The sequence below is a fragment of the Cetorhinus maximus genome, chromosome 1 (assembly GCF_964194155.1).
Source record: "Cetorhinus maximus chromosome 1, sCetMax3.hap1.1, whole genome shotgun sequence".
NCBI lineage: Eukaryota > Metazoa > Chordata > Chondrichthyes > Lamniformes > Cetorhinidae > Cetorhinus > Cetorhinus maximus.
The window spans coordinates 17,000,803-17,019,532 of record NC_135879.1 but is presented as its reverse complement, the minus strand read 5'-3'; the positions used below and the strand labels follow the sequence as shown (position 1 = coordinate 17,019,532).

General features: G+C 39.3%; 2 protein-coding genes across 2 annotated transcripts in view; one reads left to right on the top strand and one right to left on the bottom strand.

Moving 5' to 3' along the window:
• The window catches only part of polr2b (RNA polymerase II subunit B), a 42,180-nt gene extending 23,990 nt beyond the window's left edge, over positions 1-18,190 (top strand). The window contains exons 12-25 of the mRNA XM_078536207.1: positions 436-575; positions 892-1,003; positions 2,938-3,092; positions 4,264-4,462; positions 6,065-6,233; positions 7,463-7,559; positions 7,650-7,744; positions 10,200-10,450; positions 11,302-11,391; positions 12,259-12,366; positions 12,441-12,554; positions 15,038-15,198; positions 15,991-16,186; positions 17,845-18,190. Coding sequence (XP_078392333.1) covers positions 436-575; positions 892-1,003; positions 2,938-3,092; positions 4,264-4,462; positions 6,065-6,233; positions 7,463-7,559; positions 7,650-7,744; positions 10,200-10,450; positions 11,302-11,391; positions 12,259-12,366; positions 12,441-12,554; positions 15,038-15,198; positions 15,991-16,186; positions 17,845-17,934 — 1,977 coding nt within the window. The 3' untranslated portion in view covers positions 17,935-18,190. The remainder of the gene's footprint in view (positions 1-435; positions 576-891; positions 1,004-2,937; positions 3,093-4,263; positions 4,463-6,064; positions 6,234-7,462; positions 7,560-7,649; positions 7,745-10,199; positions 10,451-11,301; positions 11,392-12,258; positions 12,367-12,440; positions 12,555-15,037; positions 15,199-15,990; positions 16,187-17,844) is intronic.
• Positions 18,178-18,730, bottom strand: part of LOC144675506 (insulin-like growth factor-binding protein 7) — a 28,229-nt gene continuing 27,676 nt past the window's right edge. The window contains exon 5 of the mRNA XM_078536227.1: positions 18,178-18,513. Within this exon, the coding sequence (XP_078392353.1) occupies positions 18,497-18,513 (17 nt within the window). The 3' untranslated portion in view covers positions 18,178-18,496. The remainder of the gene's footprint in view (positions 18,514-18,730) is intronic.

Sequence of the window (18,730 nt, the reverse complement as noted above, 5' to 3'; positions counted from 1 at the left end):
ATCCTTAAAAAGGACATGGAATTGGGAAAGGTAGAGTAGCAAAATTGATAAAAGACACAATTAAAGCAGTTGGGCAAAAAAGGATTTCAGTAAGGATGTTTAAGTTATGGGAGGGGTTGTTAGAACAGAGGAAAACAAAGATTGTAAAACTCCGGTGGGAGCTGTCCGCAGACTGACAGTGGGGTGGAGGGGATATTATATGCTTTTATTTCGGATTTCCAACATCCACATTGCTTTGCTCTTATTCCGGATTTGTAAATCAAGTATTCAGATTGAAATTTGAACCTGTAAGGTTTTCTTGTGATTTTTACTTGTCATGCAGATCTTCCTTTTAGGATCTCTGTAAAGACTGGTTACAATGGAACTCTGGCCCAAATGGCAAACAGTCAAGCATTTGAATCTTCAATACACTAACTCTTTAATCTCTTGTTTCAGGGCCATGCTGTCGGGTTAGTGAAAAACCTGGCTTTGATGGCTTACATTTCTGTAGGATCTCAGCCCTCACCCATTTTGGAATTCTTGGAGGAGTGGAGCATGGAAAATCTTGAAGAAATCTCTCCTGCTGCTATTGCAGAGTAAGTGAAGTTAACTGATTTGAGTTTGTTAGAAAAAAAATAATTCCTGTAACAGCTTTTTCAGTACAAAGTTGGTTGGAATAGAAAGATTTTTGTATAGAATTGAGTGTTTGTGTAATTGTCCAGTATCTATGTTTGACATGCATAGCTGTGGAAAAATTTTACATCCAGCAGTGGTTTACACAGAAATCTTTTTTTTTTGCTGAATGGATAATTATCCGAGTGACCGAACTTGCATTGAGATATTAAACATTCTTGCTGTGGTTGAAGACTGCACATACAGTTCTGGACCTAAATCTTCCACCTTTTTTTCTAGTGCTACAAAAATTTTTGTCAATGGTTGTTGGGTTGGAATACATAAAGATCCTGACCAGCTGATGACCACACTAAGAAAACTGAGGCGTCAAATGGACATCATTGTATCTGAGGTACAGTAAAATCTGAATCTGTATGATGCAGACTATTTGCACTATATAATGCAAGAAATCGAACCTGATGCACCTGTTTATTTACATCAATAAGGTTAGGATGCTATCCAGGTTACACAGACAAAATAAAAACAAAATGCTGGAAATACTCAGCAAATCTGGCAGCATCTGTGGAGAGGGAAAGAGTTAACGTTTTAGAGTCGATGACCTTTCATCAGAACTGGGAGAAGTTAGAGATGTAATAGGTTTTGAGTAATTTCAGGCTGTAATTCCTGTACCCCTATTTTGTTTCCTTTGCATGTTTTGGTTTTTCTCTTATTTTTGCTTTCAGACAGTAGCACACCTGCCCTAGGCAGGTTTCCTTGCCCCATCACCATTCCCTGTGGCCCTTTAAGACTAACTATTCCTGTCCTCCACCCTATCACAGACATTATTTTTATTCTTGTCCCATTAGATCTTGTTCAAAACTTATTACATCCACTTTCCCAGTTATGATTAAAGGTCATTGACTGAAATATTTCAGTCTCCAAACATGCTGCCTGACCCGCTGAGTATTTTCAGCGGTCTCTGGTTTTATTTCAGATTTCCAGCATCTGCAGTATTTGGCTTTTTGATTAACATAAAGGCAGCTTGTTTTGCATCTGGGCTTGGAGTTGGATACTGAAAATGGAAAAATGACCTATTTATATGTTCCTCCTTGCTTGACAAATAATTCTCCAAAGAAAAATACTTGGAATTAATTTAATTTTGTTGTAATAGTTGATTTTTAAACTCGGGAAATGTTCACACTCGTGCAAAATACTTCCATAATGCTGCAGTAGATTTGTTGAATCCTGTTTGACTTCTCAAATTCTACATTTTGGATTAAGATTTTTGAATGTCTTTTTGTACCAGAATGCTCAATCATTCATACCTCTTGTGACAGGAGCTCTGATTATGGATTTTGGAGTTCAGTAATGTAATTTTTTGAATCATTAGTTGACCTTTTTAATATTAGCTTGATATGCAAACTAGCATTTTCTTTTTGATTTCCTCCTTTCTGTCTTCTCCCCTGCAATTGGAAAAGAGGAAGTGGCTCTGCATTCTTGTTGCCATAGGCTTGTTCCTAGACTTGAACTAGATTTTGGACAATTGCCTTTGTTTACCACTGAGCAAGCCTCTTTGGAAGTGGAAATCATTAAATGCACCTCCTCATAGTTGTCCTTCACACTTTTGCAGCATTTTGTGTGGGCCCATTTTGCAAAAAGGTTGCGAGATGAAATTTGAGATGCCTGTTTGTGTTATCTGGAAATATACTTTCCCTAACTGATGGGCAGCCCTTTTGTTGGCCAAGATGAACCTGTCAGCATTATGATATCTTAGAGATGGAATTTAGAATAGGTGTACTTCCTGATGATGGTGCAGATTGTTGATGTGTGTGGCCCTTTAATATTTGCACCAAGTGACGACTCAGCCATGATGATTTTAAACTTCTCTATTCTCCTCTTCATCTGACTTCTATCATCCTGTCTTAACTCAGTCTCACCTTTGACATAGGCTGTCCTGGTTCCATCCCTTTGCCATGTTTGGGAAGATGTGACTGGGCTACAATGTCCTCCATGTCTACTAGCACTTGGGGTTCAACCTTATTTAGCAGGAAGTTCATTTGTGTGTGGATCCTGCAAACTTGTACCCTAATGTGAAGTCACATTAGGAGAGACGAAGTGGAAGGGGATAACACCAATAAAAAAGGAGGAAAGAAATAAATTCTGTGACAGATTTGAGAGAATTGATCTTTGTGTGCTCCCATAAATTCATCTTTTACAAGAAAAGTATCCATGGGTAGTGAAGGCAAATGTATAATTTACTCTTATTCAGTAAAACCATTTAAACATTTTTGAGAACAATCATTTCATTAATTTCTAACTTTATTAACAGTGTCCTCTTTACTTAAGGTGTCCATGGTGAGAGACATCCGTGAGCGCGAAATTAGGATTTACACAGATGCAGGTAGAATTTGTCGGCCGCTTTTGATTGTAGAAAAGCAGAAGCTATTGCTGAAGAAGCGGCATATTGATCAATTGAAAGAACGCGAGTACAACAATTATAGGTATGTTATGAAAAACAGCAATCCTATAACTGCACAACTAAAGTGATTTATGTCACTGCTTGCCAACCTCGTTCAAAATATGAGTTTGAGTATGTAAGATCACATAGAATACATTTGGCCTAATTGGACTGTCAGTTTTTATGCTCCACATGAACTTCTTTCCATCCTAACCCCATCAACATATCCTACTGGCTTCTCCCTCATGCACTTACCTGGCTTACTCTTAAATGCCTCTGTGCGATTTTCCTCAACTAGGCCATGTCCTAGCAAATTTCACATTCTAACCATTCTCTGGGCAAAGAAAATTATGCTGAATTTCTTTATGTATTTATTAGTGACGATCATATATTTATGACTGTTGGTTTTGGATTCCTCCAAAAATACAAACCTCTTCAAAAATTGAGAGAAGAAATGAACTGTGGAACAGAAAGTATTAGATTTTACAGTATTTACCTCCAGTCAAGGAGAAAGGGAAGCCAATTGTATTTTTTCCTCTTCTTCCCTCTGTGTTATTTGGGGGCAGTTCCTTGGGTTGCAGCTGCTCTCTGGCAACTTCTCCAACTTGCTATTCTTAACATGTGAACATATTAGCTAATTAACCAAATTGGACCATCAATTCCAAGTGATGAAACCTGAACAGACTGCTGTAACAAGCAACATCAGCTAGTCTGCCCATTCATCTACTTGCTTAAGAGTAGCCATGCTGTTGCTGGACACGAGACAACTTGTTCCTCTCCTCCAGGCTACAGTGGTGAATGTTAATTGTGTCATCTACTTACCTTCAGCAATCCAGTTGACAGCAATGATGTTGGTACCGCTACTGATCTAAAATTGATATGTATGCTGTTTACATTAAGCATATTCCTCCATGGAGCGTAACTCCATTGATGCCTTTGTAACTGGAGGCCTATTGCTGCTATCAGGGAGTGTGTAAACAAAAAGAAATGCTGGATACTGCAACTCCCACTAGCCTCCCAATTTGTAGAAGCTTCTGGTAGTTATTGGGTGCAGTTGTACTTGCGGTCATTCTGCATATGGTTAAATGCTTCTTTTTACACTATGAAAAACTTGTGAAAGGATTATTCCATAACAGTCAATATTTGACAGATCTATAAGCTCATATTGGTTTGAGAGCATATTGACAAAGTCCCAACTTTTTACCTCCATACAGTTGGCAGGATCTTGTGGCCAGTGGTGTGGTGGAGTACATTGATACGCTGGAAGAGGAGACCGTAATGCTAGCCATGACTCCGGATGACTTGCAGGAAAAGGGCGTTGCATATTGTTCAACATATACACATTGTGAGATTCACCCATCAATGATTCTTGGTGTTTGTGCATCAATTATTCCATTTCCTGACCATAATCAGGTGGGTAAGACCAGAAGAGAATTGTTCGAGATAAGTTTGTGCAGGTAAACTGTTGAAAGATGTAACAAATATTACCTATATTTCTATGAGGCAGGGAAAGGTACACTAATTTCTGAGCTAGTAGAAAAAAACATTACAGTTGGAACAAAGAACACCAGAATTGTTACAAACAAAATTCATTTAGCTCTTTTCAGAGCTTATCCTAGTTTTAGGTTGTTTATATCGCATCCCTCTGTCATTTTTCACAAACAAAACTATCTCTGGAACTTCTTTTTATGGCCTGGTTCACTCACCTTTCCTGGTTAATCATTCTACAACTCCAGTGACCTTTGGGTCACCAACCTCTGTCTGACTTTCCCTGCCTATCTCAACTTGCTAATTTAGAAGTGATTTCTTCTGGCACTGAAAGCTTCTCCACGATTTGATGGTTGCATTGTTATCCACTATTTGAGCTGCCTCCTGTATATGGGATTTTACCTATCCATCCCAGGCATTATCTTTTATATATTTAAGTTGGTAGGTGGGTCACTACATTCCATTTCAAGATACATCATAAACCCCAATGTTTTCTTTACCATGTGAGATTTTTCATTTTAGCAGTGGCACATTTACCTGCAATGCCCATGAAGACTAGGTGATATTATTTCCAACATTAAATTCTATTTGGTGTTAGCTGACAATGCATTAATTAGCCTGTATGATAGACTGCTGGTATGGATCTGTAAGCATTTGCGCACCTAGGCCACTGGATGGCACTGAAGTAATGTATAAACCTCAAATGCTGAAAGTTCACACTGCATAAGATGTGTCAGTCTCTTTGGAATTGAAAAACCTGTTGTCTAACCTCTGAAATTATAACTTTGCTTCTTTTAACTCTTAATGAAGGTCCTCCCTAATCAGAAAATGTTGCAACTTTAACCCAGTGTTGTATACGCTGTCTGCTCCTGGCCTGGCATTCTGGCGTAGTCTGTCCTACATATCTCAATTTCTCCTGTTGATTGTAAGAATGCCCATCTGACCTGAACACCTCAGTCTCTCCCTGGACCACCTTCCATTGTGTAATCACTGGAACTGAATATAAAACCATTCAGAGGCCTTTTTAAGGCTGCAAACCCACCTCTGTTTCTGCACCCCATCCCACAATACTGAAATTGTGCGCCATTGTCTGCACTGGAAATGTTCACACAGTAATCCAAATCCCCATGTGGAAATTATTTGTCAGCAAATCCGCCCCCCCCACCATTTGTTTTGTGCCCAAACTCCCCACTGCATCTAAGATTGCTTGCCACCACCCAAAACTAAGATTTATTTTTTGTCTCCTATGCTCCTTACCTCACCATCACTCTCCTTCCCACCTCTCCCAAAGATTTTACATATTTGGCTTGTACGTAGCTAACATTGGAAGCAGGAAGAGAGGCACTCTGTTTACACTAGAGAGCTTTTGGGTATTATTTCAGTGCTAATTGCATTTTCAGTTTTGTGGTGAGGTACAGAATTTTTAAATGTGCGATTTTGGAGCCTTCTAAAGAATGGAATGATTTGTATTGAAGGTGGATTTATGAAAGTCTCTGATCTCATTACTTATTCCTTTAACTTTTCTAGTCTCCCAGAAATACGTATCAATCTGCTATGGGTAAACAAGCTATGGGAGTTTATATTACAAACTTTCATGTGCGCATGGACACCCTAGCACATGTGCTGTACTACCCACAAAAGCCGCTTGTTACAACCCGTTCTATGGAGTATCTGCGATTCAGAGAGCTACCAGCTGGTGAGTGACCGGTTTTCATGAGTGGTGGTGGTGAACTGTTAAATTTGGTCTGATCTGAGTGCTTTGTGAGCATTCTTTTTTAAAATAGCTGTCCTTCTTAATACATGTTTCATTCCACCATAAAGTCAGAAGTAGGGATGTTCGCTGCTGATTGGTGCTGAGCATTGCGCATTCGTGACTCCTCAGATACTGAAGCAGTCCATGCCCAAATGTAGCAAGACCTGGACAACATCCAGGCTTGGGCTAGCAAGTGGCAAGTAACATTTGCGCCATAAGTGCCAGGCAATGGCCATCTCCAACAAGCGAGAATCTAACCATCGCCTCATGATATTCAATGGCGTTACCATCGCTGAATCCCCCACTATCAACATCCTGGGGGGTTACCATTGACCAGAAACTGAACTGGACTAGCCATATAAGTAGTGTGGCTACAAGAGTAGGTCAGAGGCTCAGAATCCTGTGGCGAATAATGCACCTCCTGACTCCCCAAATCCTGTCCTCCATCTACAAGGCACAAGTCAGGAGTGTAATGGAATACTCTCCACTTGCCTGAATGAGTGCAGTTCCAACAGCACTCAAGAAGTTTGACACCATTTCAGGACAAAGCAAACCACTTGATTGGCATCTCTTTCACAAACATTCACTCCCCCCACACTGAAGAATGGTGGCAGCAGTGTGTACCATCTACAAGATGCACTGCAGAAGCTCACCAAGGCTCCTTAGACCCATGACCGCTACCATCTAGAAGGACAAGGGCAGCAGTCACAAGGGAATACCACGACCTGGAAGTCCCCCTCCAAGCCACTCACCATCCTGACTTAGAAATGTATCACTGTTTCACTGTTGCTGGGTCAAAATCCTGGAACTCCCTCCCTAAAAGCACCATGGGTGTATCTGCACCATATGGACTGCAGCGGTTCAAGAAGGCAGCTCACCACCTCTCTCTGGAGGGCAATTAAGGATGGGCAATAAATGTTGACCTAGCCAGTGACGCCCACATCCCATGAATGAATTTTTAAAAATGTTGTATTTTATTTAAACCGGTGTGTTTATGATTATAAATCAGCCTTAATTATCCTTGATTCACTTAAATTCATAAACAAATCTAGTTCACCCAGGTTTAAAAATTATCTTGGTGTTTGAAACTTAAACAAAGGTTGTTGTGGATCCTGAGGGGGATATGCCAAAAATGGATGTTTAATCTATTCATATTGTACTCTGTGTTTTAGGTATAAACTCTATAGTAGCAATTGCTTCATACACTGGCTACAATCAAGAAGATTCTGTCATCATGAATCGTTCTGCAGTAGACAGAGGCTATTTCAGGTACGTGTAACTTGTCCTAGAAATGGTTCAGTTGTCTTTGATTTTTGGTGTATGCTTATTTTCATGAATATATTTATTTGTGTATGCTAGGTCTGTATTCTACCGCTCTTACAAAGAACAAGAATCAAAGAAAGGTTTTGACCAAGAGGAAGTATTTGAGAGGCCTTCTCGGGAAACTTGCCAAGGTGAACCTGAATTCTGTTTTGCTTTCCCAGTTTAAATCTGAATGTTTGTTCGGAAATAGAGATAGCTTAAGTTATATTGGTATTTGTGAGGAGTCGAGAGAAAAGCTCCATGCTTCAGATTTAAGGAGACAAGATTTAAAGCGAGAACAGCTTGCAAAAGGCAAGACCGTCCTAAGAGTCAACTGAAGGTCTGTAACTCTTTGCAATATGAAGAGTTACATGTGCAATAGTGGTACTGTTGATAGCCGAGTCAGAGAGACAAGAGTGTGTGGAGGACAGCTTGAATGTATGTGGTGACCCAGGGAAGTGGAACATCAGAAGGAGAGTTTGAAACCCTGGAGGTGAGCCCTTGTGGAAGGCATCTGAGAGAAAGTGTTGGTTTGGGAGAAGATGCCAAGGCGAGGTCTTGGAAAATGGAGATTGGAAACACTTGTGTGAAGGATGGAATTCAGTGAGACTGGTTGGTTCACAGTGTGACAAGTGTCTGGAGGGAGCTGAGGAGAGATCCATAGCATCTGGTTGAGGTGGCATCTGTCACTTGATTTCAGAGTGTGGTGTGTCTAATCACAGGGTGCAATAAATTTACATGGACTGTGTACTTACTGTGTGCATTAGAGTATAAGATAGCTTTTGTAACTTGTGTTATCCTTATAAATCTGTATAGATTTGTAAAGGTAGAGTTGTGGGTGAAGGACTATTGTAAGATCGTTCATCTTTTCTTGTCGAATACATGTTTTATTCTTTTGTTAAAAGTTTATCAGCTGACCCATGTGCCTCTATTCAGTTCCTACTCTCCAGGTATCTAAACAAACAAGTTAGGATCTTTCAAGCTGGGTTCCACTCTGGGATCAGGCTTGTTCAGGGGTGCCTCAGCTGGGATCATAACAATATTAAAATGTTGCTTGTTCACAATTTAATGTTTGAGTTTGTCGCACAATGAGGTAGCAATTGCACTGAGACATGGTCACTTTTAAATATTTTTCATAAGATCTTTGTGAGTGTCGACTCTTCTTTCCCGATTGTACATGAGGATTAGTGTTGGATTTGCACCTCCACGTTGCTGTTGCATTCTTGGTAGTTGGTCCTGTTAGTTGCATCGCTGGTTCAGCTATTTTGCTGTTAAAATTGTATTTATTTTTTCTGCTGGAGCAGTATTCCTGGACATTTACACCAAGTGGCATTTATGTCTGCTGCCAGAATATGGTAACACACTAGTGGGTCGTTCATATACCTTGTTCTCTTAGAGTCTATAAATTTGTTTGAAAAATAGTTTGGGAAGCGAGCTTATGCTTGAAGGGCTGAATAGTTTGTTTATGTTCTGGGATTCAGGACGGTCAGTGAATCAGAAACAAATTTGACCCTGCTAACAGGTTCTATTGGGCATCGATATCAAAATAATTAGCACTTTCGATTTATTCTCTGTATTTTGTGCATTTTCCCCAACTCCATTTGAGATGCTAACTTATACATTAAAATCTAACATGTTTACAATTTAAACTTTTCCCCAGTTTTCCTGATATTTCCTCCCGATGGAAGACATTTGCTGTTTGTTAGAGCACTGTTCTACAGTTCCTGGTTGCATCCAAATTCTATTATTGAAATTAATTCTTGAAATGAATGTCAAGAGGCTCTTTGCCTGCAGGACTATTGCAATCAGGTCCAATCCTGTCTTCACCCAATAAGCATGTGTATGATTAAATAGTTGTTTGGTGGTACAGAACTTGTGCTACCTTTGTCAAAAAAATGTCTCTTTTTCAGCAATACTCATATGTGTGATTCTAGTAGAGCTCCCTGGATAGTGGAAAGTTAACTCAGGCTACATGGTACAACTGGATAAATATCTGAATTTACTGAACATATAATTTATTCTAGTTTGTAACAATTTATATTTAGCTTGTTCCTTTACTGGTTAGAACTGAAGAAAGAACTGAGGATGTAACGTTCAGTAAATCCGATGCACCCGTGTATTGTCAAACAGTTTATATTTCTAGCTAATGCATAGACTGTATGTTTTGATAAGTACAGGTAAACAGGAACATTCCATCCAGAAGGCAATTTTAATATAGAGCTTTTTTAAAGAAAAATAAAAGCACTCAAACTAATTCACTGATAATGTTCAGGGTTCTGCATTCATTTTTAAAAGTTCAGGTTGTTAGGAATCAGCCCCACATAAGACAAAACTTGAATCTTATGTGGAGCTTCTGGTTGATTGAAGATGTAAAAGTAATAGTGTTTGGTCAAAAACTATATCCATTATGGTCTTTTATTTATTCAGAGTAATTTACACTGGAAAAACTACAGCAGAAACAAAAGTCAAATGCAATGCGAATCTGCCTATTTCTAAAACTATTCCTGACCAGTTTGTTCAGCCTGTCAAGTCACAGATATGACTAGTAAAGATTCAGTATGATTATTTCTCTTCCAATGATTCATCCTTTAACCTTGTGTTTTACAGGCATGCGACATGCTATTTATGAGAAGCTAGATGAAGATGGGTTAATAGCACCTGGTGTGCGTGTGTCAGGAGATGATGTAATCATTGGTAAAACAGTAACACTGCCAGAAAACGAAGACGAGCTTGAAAGCACAAATCGACGGTACACAAAGAGAGACTGCAGTACCTTCCTGCGGACCAGTGAGACTGGTATTGTGGATCAAGTCATGGTGACTCTAAACCAAGAAGGATACAAATTTTGCAAAATTAGGGTAAGGCATGAAAATACTTAACTTTTATTCCTTTTTGAGTTTTTTCTTTATTGAAGCATTGGATGGATGAAGTATGGAAAATATATTTCACACATGTATCCGCAATACTTCTATATTGCAACCTTATTCACTGAGGCTTTTTCAGTAGTTTACCCTTCTCTGTTGAGTTGACATTATTTTCTGTCAATGTTACATCCAATACTAGGACAGCAAGCATTGCACTGTCTTTGTTAGCCTTGGCCCAAGTCAGGAGGCCAACTGAGCCTATCTGATGAAAATTAAGAAACCCAAGGTGTTAATCAGAAATGAACAGCAGCCTTCATCCAAAGCATGCAAAACATTCACTGTCAGTTAAAATGATACAAAACCTTAACTTGCCTTGGTTCGGTGATAGCACACTTATCTTTGAGTGAGAAGGCCTTGCCCCACTCCACACCACTGAAGAGAATTGAATATGTAAGGGTACCTAATCTGAAGGAATCCCAGCAGAAACATAAATATTACCAGCCATTCCTAGAAATTGAAGCAAATTGTTCCAACCTATTTGGAAGAAATATTACACCACAGAATTTCTCACCAATTCTTGGGAAGGTGTAACCCAAACCAGAAGTTAGTAATACTGTAAAGCAGTGCTTCCCAAGCTGTGATCCCCATTGCGGGTCACAGAAACAGCGGATTGGGGCTCGACCTCCCCCTCTTGAGACTGCGCCCAGCACCGAAACCGTTAGGACACATAAGCAAGAATCATCGGAAAAGACAATTCAATGATCATTGGAGCTACCTGACATTTATTTCTCATTTGTCTAGTGCCTTCTTTGGATTTTTATAAGCCACATGCCCTTTTCACACAGGTACGATCTGTCCGAATTCCACAAATTGGAGACAAATTTGCCAGTCGTCATGGTCAGAAGGGTACATGCGGTATCCAGTACAGACAAGAGGTAAGGAATTTGAGTAGTATGGGTTCAGGTTTAAAAGAAAATTGATTTGAGATGCAGGAATAGAATCAACATGAAATACTGCAGATGCTGGAGATGGTGAAGTAAAAGTAGAAAGTGCTGAAAGTTCTCAACAAGTCAAGGAGCATCTGTGGAGAAAGGTACTTCCTGACCCACTGAACTTCAGAATCAATCTTTCCCTTTTTCCCCAATTTAAATATTTAAAAAATGGCTGCCATCCATGTTTGTCACTTCTTTGAATGCAGAGCATTCTTAATGGGCCCAATGGCCCACTTCTGCTCCTACGTCTTATCTTATTGACGTGTGCACAGCCTGTATTTTCAGTACAGTGAAGTTGACATACAGTATTATTTGGTTTGATTGGAACCGGAGCATAAGTTGTACCATTTTTGCCTGTTAACATAAAGAGCATCCTGAATTTCTTCACAGGTAGTTGAAAAGCTAGAAAGGAGAGATGAATTTTGAGGAGGCTGTTAAAGGAGGAGAGATAGGTTGAGGAGTTTAGGCATTACATTTCAACATTGAAACGAGACATGTTGAAAGCTCAGCTACCAACAGTGGAGTGGGATGGCAGGGACAATGACATGCACAAGAGGTCTGCGTCAGAGGAGCATGTTTAGGCAGCGACTGTTGGACTGGGTGAGATTTGGAGTTGTGGAAGGGTGAGGCTGTGAAGGATTGAAGCTGGACAAGGATTTAAAATTTGTTTGCTATGGTAGTTTAAGACAGCAAAGGCTAGGGTAATGGGTGAGGAATAGGCCAAGAAGCAACAGCTACTGACCTATATTGTTTCTAGCTTCTTGATTTTCTACCTTTTTATAATTGTTTTATGTGCTTGCTCTTTTGTAGGATATGCCATTCACATGTGAAGGTATCACCCCAGACATTATCATCAATCCACATGCCATTCCTTCTCGAATGACGGTTGGTCACTTGATTGAGTGTCTGCAAGGGAAGGTATGTTTCAAAGTATAAAGATTTAATTGTTGTGCAGAGTTGGTGTCCACATTCTCATTCAAGTTTTTTTTCAGGTATCAGCAAATAAGGGTGAAATTGGTGATGCTACACCTTTTAACGACGCAGTTAATGTACAGAAGATTTCTAACCTATTATCAGATTATGGATACCACCTCCGAGGCAATGAGGTAACTTCTTTTCCTTATGCATGCAGATGACAATTTGTACAACCTGGTGCAACTTTTTAATAACAGCTGTGGAATAATGTAAAGCAGCATCTGAGGTCATTGTTCACACAAGGGTGAGCATTGTGTGACATATTTACCTTGCCTTTCAGCTTCTAGACACAAATAAGTACCCAAGGATGTGCTCCTCTTTGGGGAACAGATGTCTGGATCACCTAAATCGGTTCCATCATCCAATTTATGGCTGGGAGTGAATGTTGCTCATGTTTGATTTGCGATACTGTCTTGCATCATCCATTTTGGATTGAGTACACGTTTATCATACCAAATCACAGTTAGCCCAGGGAAACAGTACAATGCTCAGTGTGCATTACAGGCCACTGCATAGTGGTGATGGCAATGGAGGAGATCTGAAGACAGTTCAGAGATATGTTATTGAATGAATTACTTGCCTAATCATCAAAATGGTCATTATGATAAGCAATATATAAATTTCTTTAAATTTAAACATGGAGTATGCAAATAATTAGTATGTTAAATGGTTATCAGTGGTTCTAAAGGCAGTTCAGTTGTGTCACAGTAAATTCAGCTGGATTGTTGATTATCAAATTATAGGACTTAGGAGCAGGAGTGGGCCATTTGGCCCTTCGAGCTTGCTCTGCCATTCGATAAGATCATGGCTGATCTGGTTGTAGTCTCACCTCCACCTTCCTGTCTGTCCCCTATAAACCTTGACTCCCTTGTCTGTCAAAAGCCTATCCAACCCAGCCTTGAACAAATTCAATGACCCAGCCTCCACTGGTTTCTGGGAAGAGAATTCCACAGAATTGTGACCCTCAGAGAAAAAAAAATTCTCCTAACCTCTGTCTTAAAAGGGAGACACCTTATTTTTAAACTGTGTCCCCTAGTTCTAGTCTCCCGCACAAGTGGAAACATCCCCTTGTTATCCACCTATCAAGTCCCCTCAGGACCTTATGTTACAATAAGATTATCTCTCACTCTTCTAAACTCCAATAGATATAGGGCCAACCTGTTCAACCTTTCTTCATAAGACAAGCTCTTCACCCCAGGAATGAGTCCAGTGAAACTTCTCTGAACTGTTAACACAATTATAACCTTTCTCAAATAAGGTACACCATATCTAGACTCACCAAGGCCCTCTACAGCTGCAGTAAAACTTCTCTACTTTTATATTCCATCCCCATTACAATAAATGCCAATATTTCAGTCATCTTCCTAATCATTTGCAGTACCTGCATACTTGTGATTCATGTACCAGGACACTCAGATCCCTCTGTACCACAGAGTTGTGCAATCTGTCTCTATTTGAATATTATACTACTTTTCTACTCTTCCTGCCAAAGTGGACAAATTCACATTTTCCCACATTATACTGCATCTGCCAAATGTTTGCCCACTCAGTTAACCTATCTATATTTTTGTAGACTCTTTACCTCCTCTTTATCACAAAAAAGTTAGTACCAGGTACAATAAGTGATTAGGAAAACAAATGGAATATTCTCGCTTATTGCAAGGGGAATAGAATGCAAAAGTAGGGATGTTTTGCTACAGTTCGGGTATTGGTGCGACCAGATCTAGAGTACTATGTACAGTTTTTTTTGTCATCTTATTTAAGAAAGGACATAATTGCATTAGAAACAGTTCAGAGAAGGTTCACGTGACTGATTCCTGGGATGAGGGGGTTATCCTATGAGGAAAGGTGGGACGTTTTGAACCCATTTCCATTGGAGGTTAGAAGAATGGGAGGCCATCTTTTTGAAACACGCAAGATCCTCCGGTGACTGGGTGGATACTGAAAGGATGTTTCCCATTGTAGGAGAGACGAGAACTAGAGGACACAGATTAAAAACAAGGGGTCTCCCATTTAAGAGGGAGATGAGAATTTTTTTTCCTGAGGGTTGTAAGTCTGTGGAACTCTCTTCCCCAGAGAGCAGTGGAGGCAGGGTCATTGACATATGGATTTGGTTTTCGCATAAAGACTGCAGCATCCTTACTTTGTAGCATTGTAATAGAATCATTCAGTAGATAACTCCAGTTGTAGAGCTAGTCCTGGAACAAGCACAAAGATCTGGATGGCAGCCTCCTATGCTTTAATTTCTGTTAGTACAGGAGGTTGAGGAGCCTGATCCAAACAAGAGGAGTGGCCAGAGAACTTGAGGTTCATGTGTCCGTCTGGGATGCTGAATGATGGATTGGAGCTATTTCTGTAGAATAGGAAAAAGGGATTGGAAGCGTTAACCATGTGTCATTTTTATTAGAGGGTCACGTTGTTTGTACAGTCCAATCAGCTTGCTACTAAGTGACTTTTTTATATGCAGTTAACAATTGCTCATGCTATGCTCAGAAGGCTGGCCTTGACAGCCATGTGATCCTGCATTTTCCAGCGAGCATAAATATACAGTAGTTACTGTTGTGTCAATTTACATGACAAAAATTACATATTAACATGTCTCTCTGGTTTCTAGGTTCTATATAATGGGTTTACGGGGCGTAAACTTACATCGCAGATCTTTATTGGTCCTACTTATTACCAGCGTCTGAAACATATGGTGGATGACAAAATTCACTCCCGTGCTCGAGGACCTGTTCAGATCCTTAACAGACAGCCTATGGAGGGTAGATCTCGGTAAGGTGAAACTTGCAATGTGTCTTACTGTATTTATGAAGTTGTAATGCTTTGGAACTGCTGACTTTGAGCAAAATTCTAGTTTTAGTGAGAGGCCACCTACTACTGTATTCATGACCTTGTGACTTTCCAAGTCCTTTAGTTGCAGTTTATACTTGTTGTTTGCATTATTCAATTTATGTTCAAATTCTTATTTCTACAGTAATGGTGTGTGTGTGTGACTGGCCTAGTACAAATAAACTTTTTTATTCCTCCATGGGGCGTCAACGTTGCTGGTCTGTCTAGCCTTTATTGCCCATCCCTAATTGCCCTTGACAAAATGATGGTGAACCTTGAACTGCTATGTCTGAGTGCTGAAGGTACAGACCCAGTGATGATAAAGGAACTGCACTATATTTACAAGTCAGGATTGTGTGTGACTTAGAAGGGAGCTTGCAGTTGGCAGTGTTCCCATGGCATGTGACGGTTGCCCTTGTCCTTGGTGGTAGAGTTTGAGGGTTTGGGAGGTACTGGCTTAAGCCTTGGTGAGTTATTATAGTTTATCTTGACAATGATGCACTCTGCAGCAATGTTACATTGGAGGGAGTGATTGTTTAAGCACGTAGATGAGAAGCTGTTCAAGTTCATGCCCAGACTCGGCTTGTATTTTCACCAGAGATTAATGTACATAATTTGGGACTAGAGTGAGGCAGTGTTGGGAAATCATTAATTTAAGAGATAATCTGTCTTAATTTACAGATTTTTTCCCTCCACTTTTGCTCTCCATAACACGTGATTTGATTTTTGTTTCAGTGATGGTGGTTTACGTTTTGGGGAGATGGAACGTGACTGTCAGATTGCTCATGGTGCAGCCCAGTTTTTGAGAGAGAGGCTATTTGAGGTTTCTGATCCTTATCAGGTGCATGTCTGCAATCTTTGTGGACTCATGGCGATTGCCAATACCAGGACACACACTTATGAATGCAGAGGATGTCGTAACAAAACTCAGGTATGTGTCAAACATTCAGAATCTGTTTTCTGAAGTATGGACAATAAATGTAAGATATTAACATTCTGTGATTTCTAAGAAGTTGTGATGATCGTTTCAAGTGACAAATATGATCTCCTTCCAACTTCTAGAAATATGTATACTAGATAGACATACAAACCCACATTCTGCATGCTCTGTATCAGGTGACTTCATTTGGAATATTTAAGTAGTTCTATACTGTTGCATGTTGTGCATTTCTGTGTGCTTACTCAGTATTGCTGAAGTGCCACATAATGCTTGCCCAGAGTTCTTTCTACTATACAGAAGGCTGAGCTATTGCTTTCTGTGTTCAAATTATTGCATTATTTTACTTGTGCCCAAGGGATAAGTGAGTGAATAGCCCAATTAGAATATTTTTTGCTTTGTTGACCAAAGCTGCTGTGTTTGGAATCTGCATGCTAAAACTCCTTTCCCGCTAAAACAGACATTGGAGTGTGAATTATACTTCTGAAAAAGAATCAAGTTACTTTTAAATTTCTCTACTCTGGCTTTTCATTCCATTGCAGAAACTCATGAGGAGCTCGTAAATTAGTATTCATTTTATTCCATTGCTTTAAAAGTTAGTGGAATTGTATGGCATGAGAATACAGAAATGTACTGTTCCATGTTGACAAGACTGGTTGGCTGTATTACATTTCCTCTATCCTGAATGATCTTTCTGGCTGACTTCATAAATCTTGTCCTTATTTTCAGTCTCCTCATCAGTATTTGTCTTGAAATATACTGATGCAAAACCAATTGAGTTTATTGTATGTCTTGATTGAGCACTTTCATCTCTGGGACCTCAACTGAGATCCATCTGAGCTGATGGAATCAAAGCCTCCTCTGTTGCATGCGGGTCCTCTATCAAATGAGGTAGTTTCTATTGGGCATGGGCTGAAAACCAAAACTGGTCTTAGTTGGCTCTCTGGGTGGCTTTTGTAAAATATGAGAATCTTATCAATGAATCCTAGGTAATCTGTTTCAGATTGCCTCACTCAAATCTGGAGACACATCTCGAGCTTAGAAAAGGGAGTAGACAGTTTGGATTTAGGTACTTTATACAAAGGGTGGTGAAATTTTTGGATAGACTGCTCAGGAAGGCAGTTGAGACAAATAAGTGGAAGTGGCTAAATAGAGTGAAATGTGAATTAGTTTTCGTGGATGGTCAGATGTGAAGTGGCAAAGGTGCATCTGGCAAAGATTTTAAATGGTATAATATGCGACTGACAAAATTATTTGTAGCAGACTGTGCATCAGGTGTTGGGAAAAACACCACAGATCGATATTTTAAATCTTACAAATTGCAAAAGTTTGTAAAATTGACATGAGCAAGTTAGGAAAAAGGGCTTATACCACAGCTATGCAAATAGCTTAAGGGGCATTTATATTAAAAAAAAACCTCAATTGAGTTTTGTACAAGTTTAACTTAAGTCAATAGCTCTGATTTCTCCAGAATAACTGAGGAGACTTTAGGAGAAGTGACTCAAAACCATGAACAGTAATTTTAAGCAATGACTGTAAATAGCCATAAATGTCAGTGGAACGGTGTTGTGACAAGTATGAGAATAAAAATGGAAGTTTGTTTTTATAAAAATGATGCTTACCTTTTATTTGCCTTGTTCTTTGACTTTCAGATTTCATTGGTACGGATGCCCTATGCCTGCAAACTTCTCTTCCAGGAGCTAATGTCAATGAGTATTGCACCACGAATGTTGATTTCATGATGGACTGTAAATGATCAGCTTTTCTCAGATACGCTAAGTTTCAAAATAATATAATATGCGACTGGCAAAATTATTTGCAGCAGAGTGTGTAAAGATGTATGAGAAGGTGTGATGGTATTATTTATTTAAATACCAGGTCTTTAGTCACACTTCATGCGTTTACTGTTCTCGCTGGTGGCTTGATCGGTGGTTTTATCTTTGCCAGCATTGTAAGTAGATTTTGTTGTGAAAACAAAAATAAAATTTTGTATTTTAAGCATTGTATAAATTTTATTTCATAACTTTATATACAGTTTATATTTTGATAATGGAGAGAATGGTTTATACTCCTTTGCCCTTAAATTTTACTTACAAAAATCTAATTACAAGCAGGAGTCAAATGAAAGGTGCATCAACAATCATAACTAGAAGTAACTATATGCTGGGGAAAAGATCCCTAGAAAGCTCAGTTTGTTATGCACTGAAAAAAAGCACTACATAGATCCCTAGAGTTCCCTGTCAGCAGATGAGCTCCATGATGAGCTAGTGGTTGGCCATTGGTTCTTTCCATTGATTTTTTTGTTCATACTTTCTCTTTCACTGTAAAACAAAACAACAAAGTTAATAGGAAGAAATACCCAGTTTTGCTGTATGTACTCAGCAAATGGAGAGTCCTGTCCCATTAGATTTTTCATTGACTTGTTCACCTTTTCCATGTGTACCCATAAAATCATAATCTATTGACTTTAGTTTTCTTTGTATTATAATACAGCTCCATATTCCAGTCTTAAATGCAAGTCTTAAATCTCTTGTAATA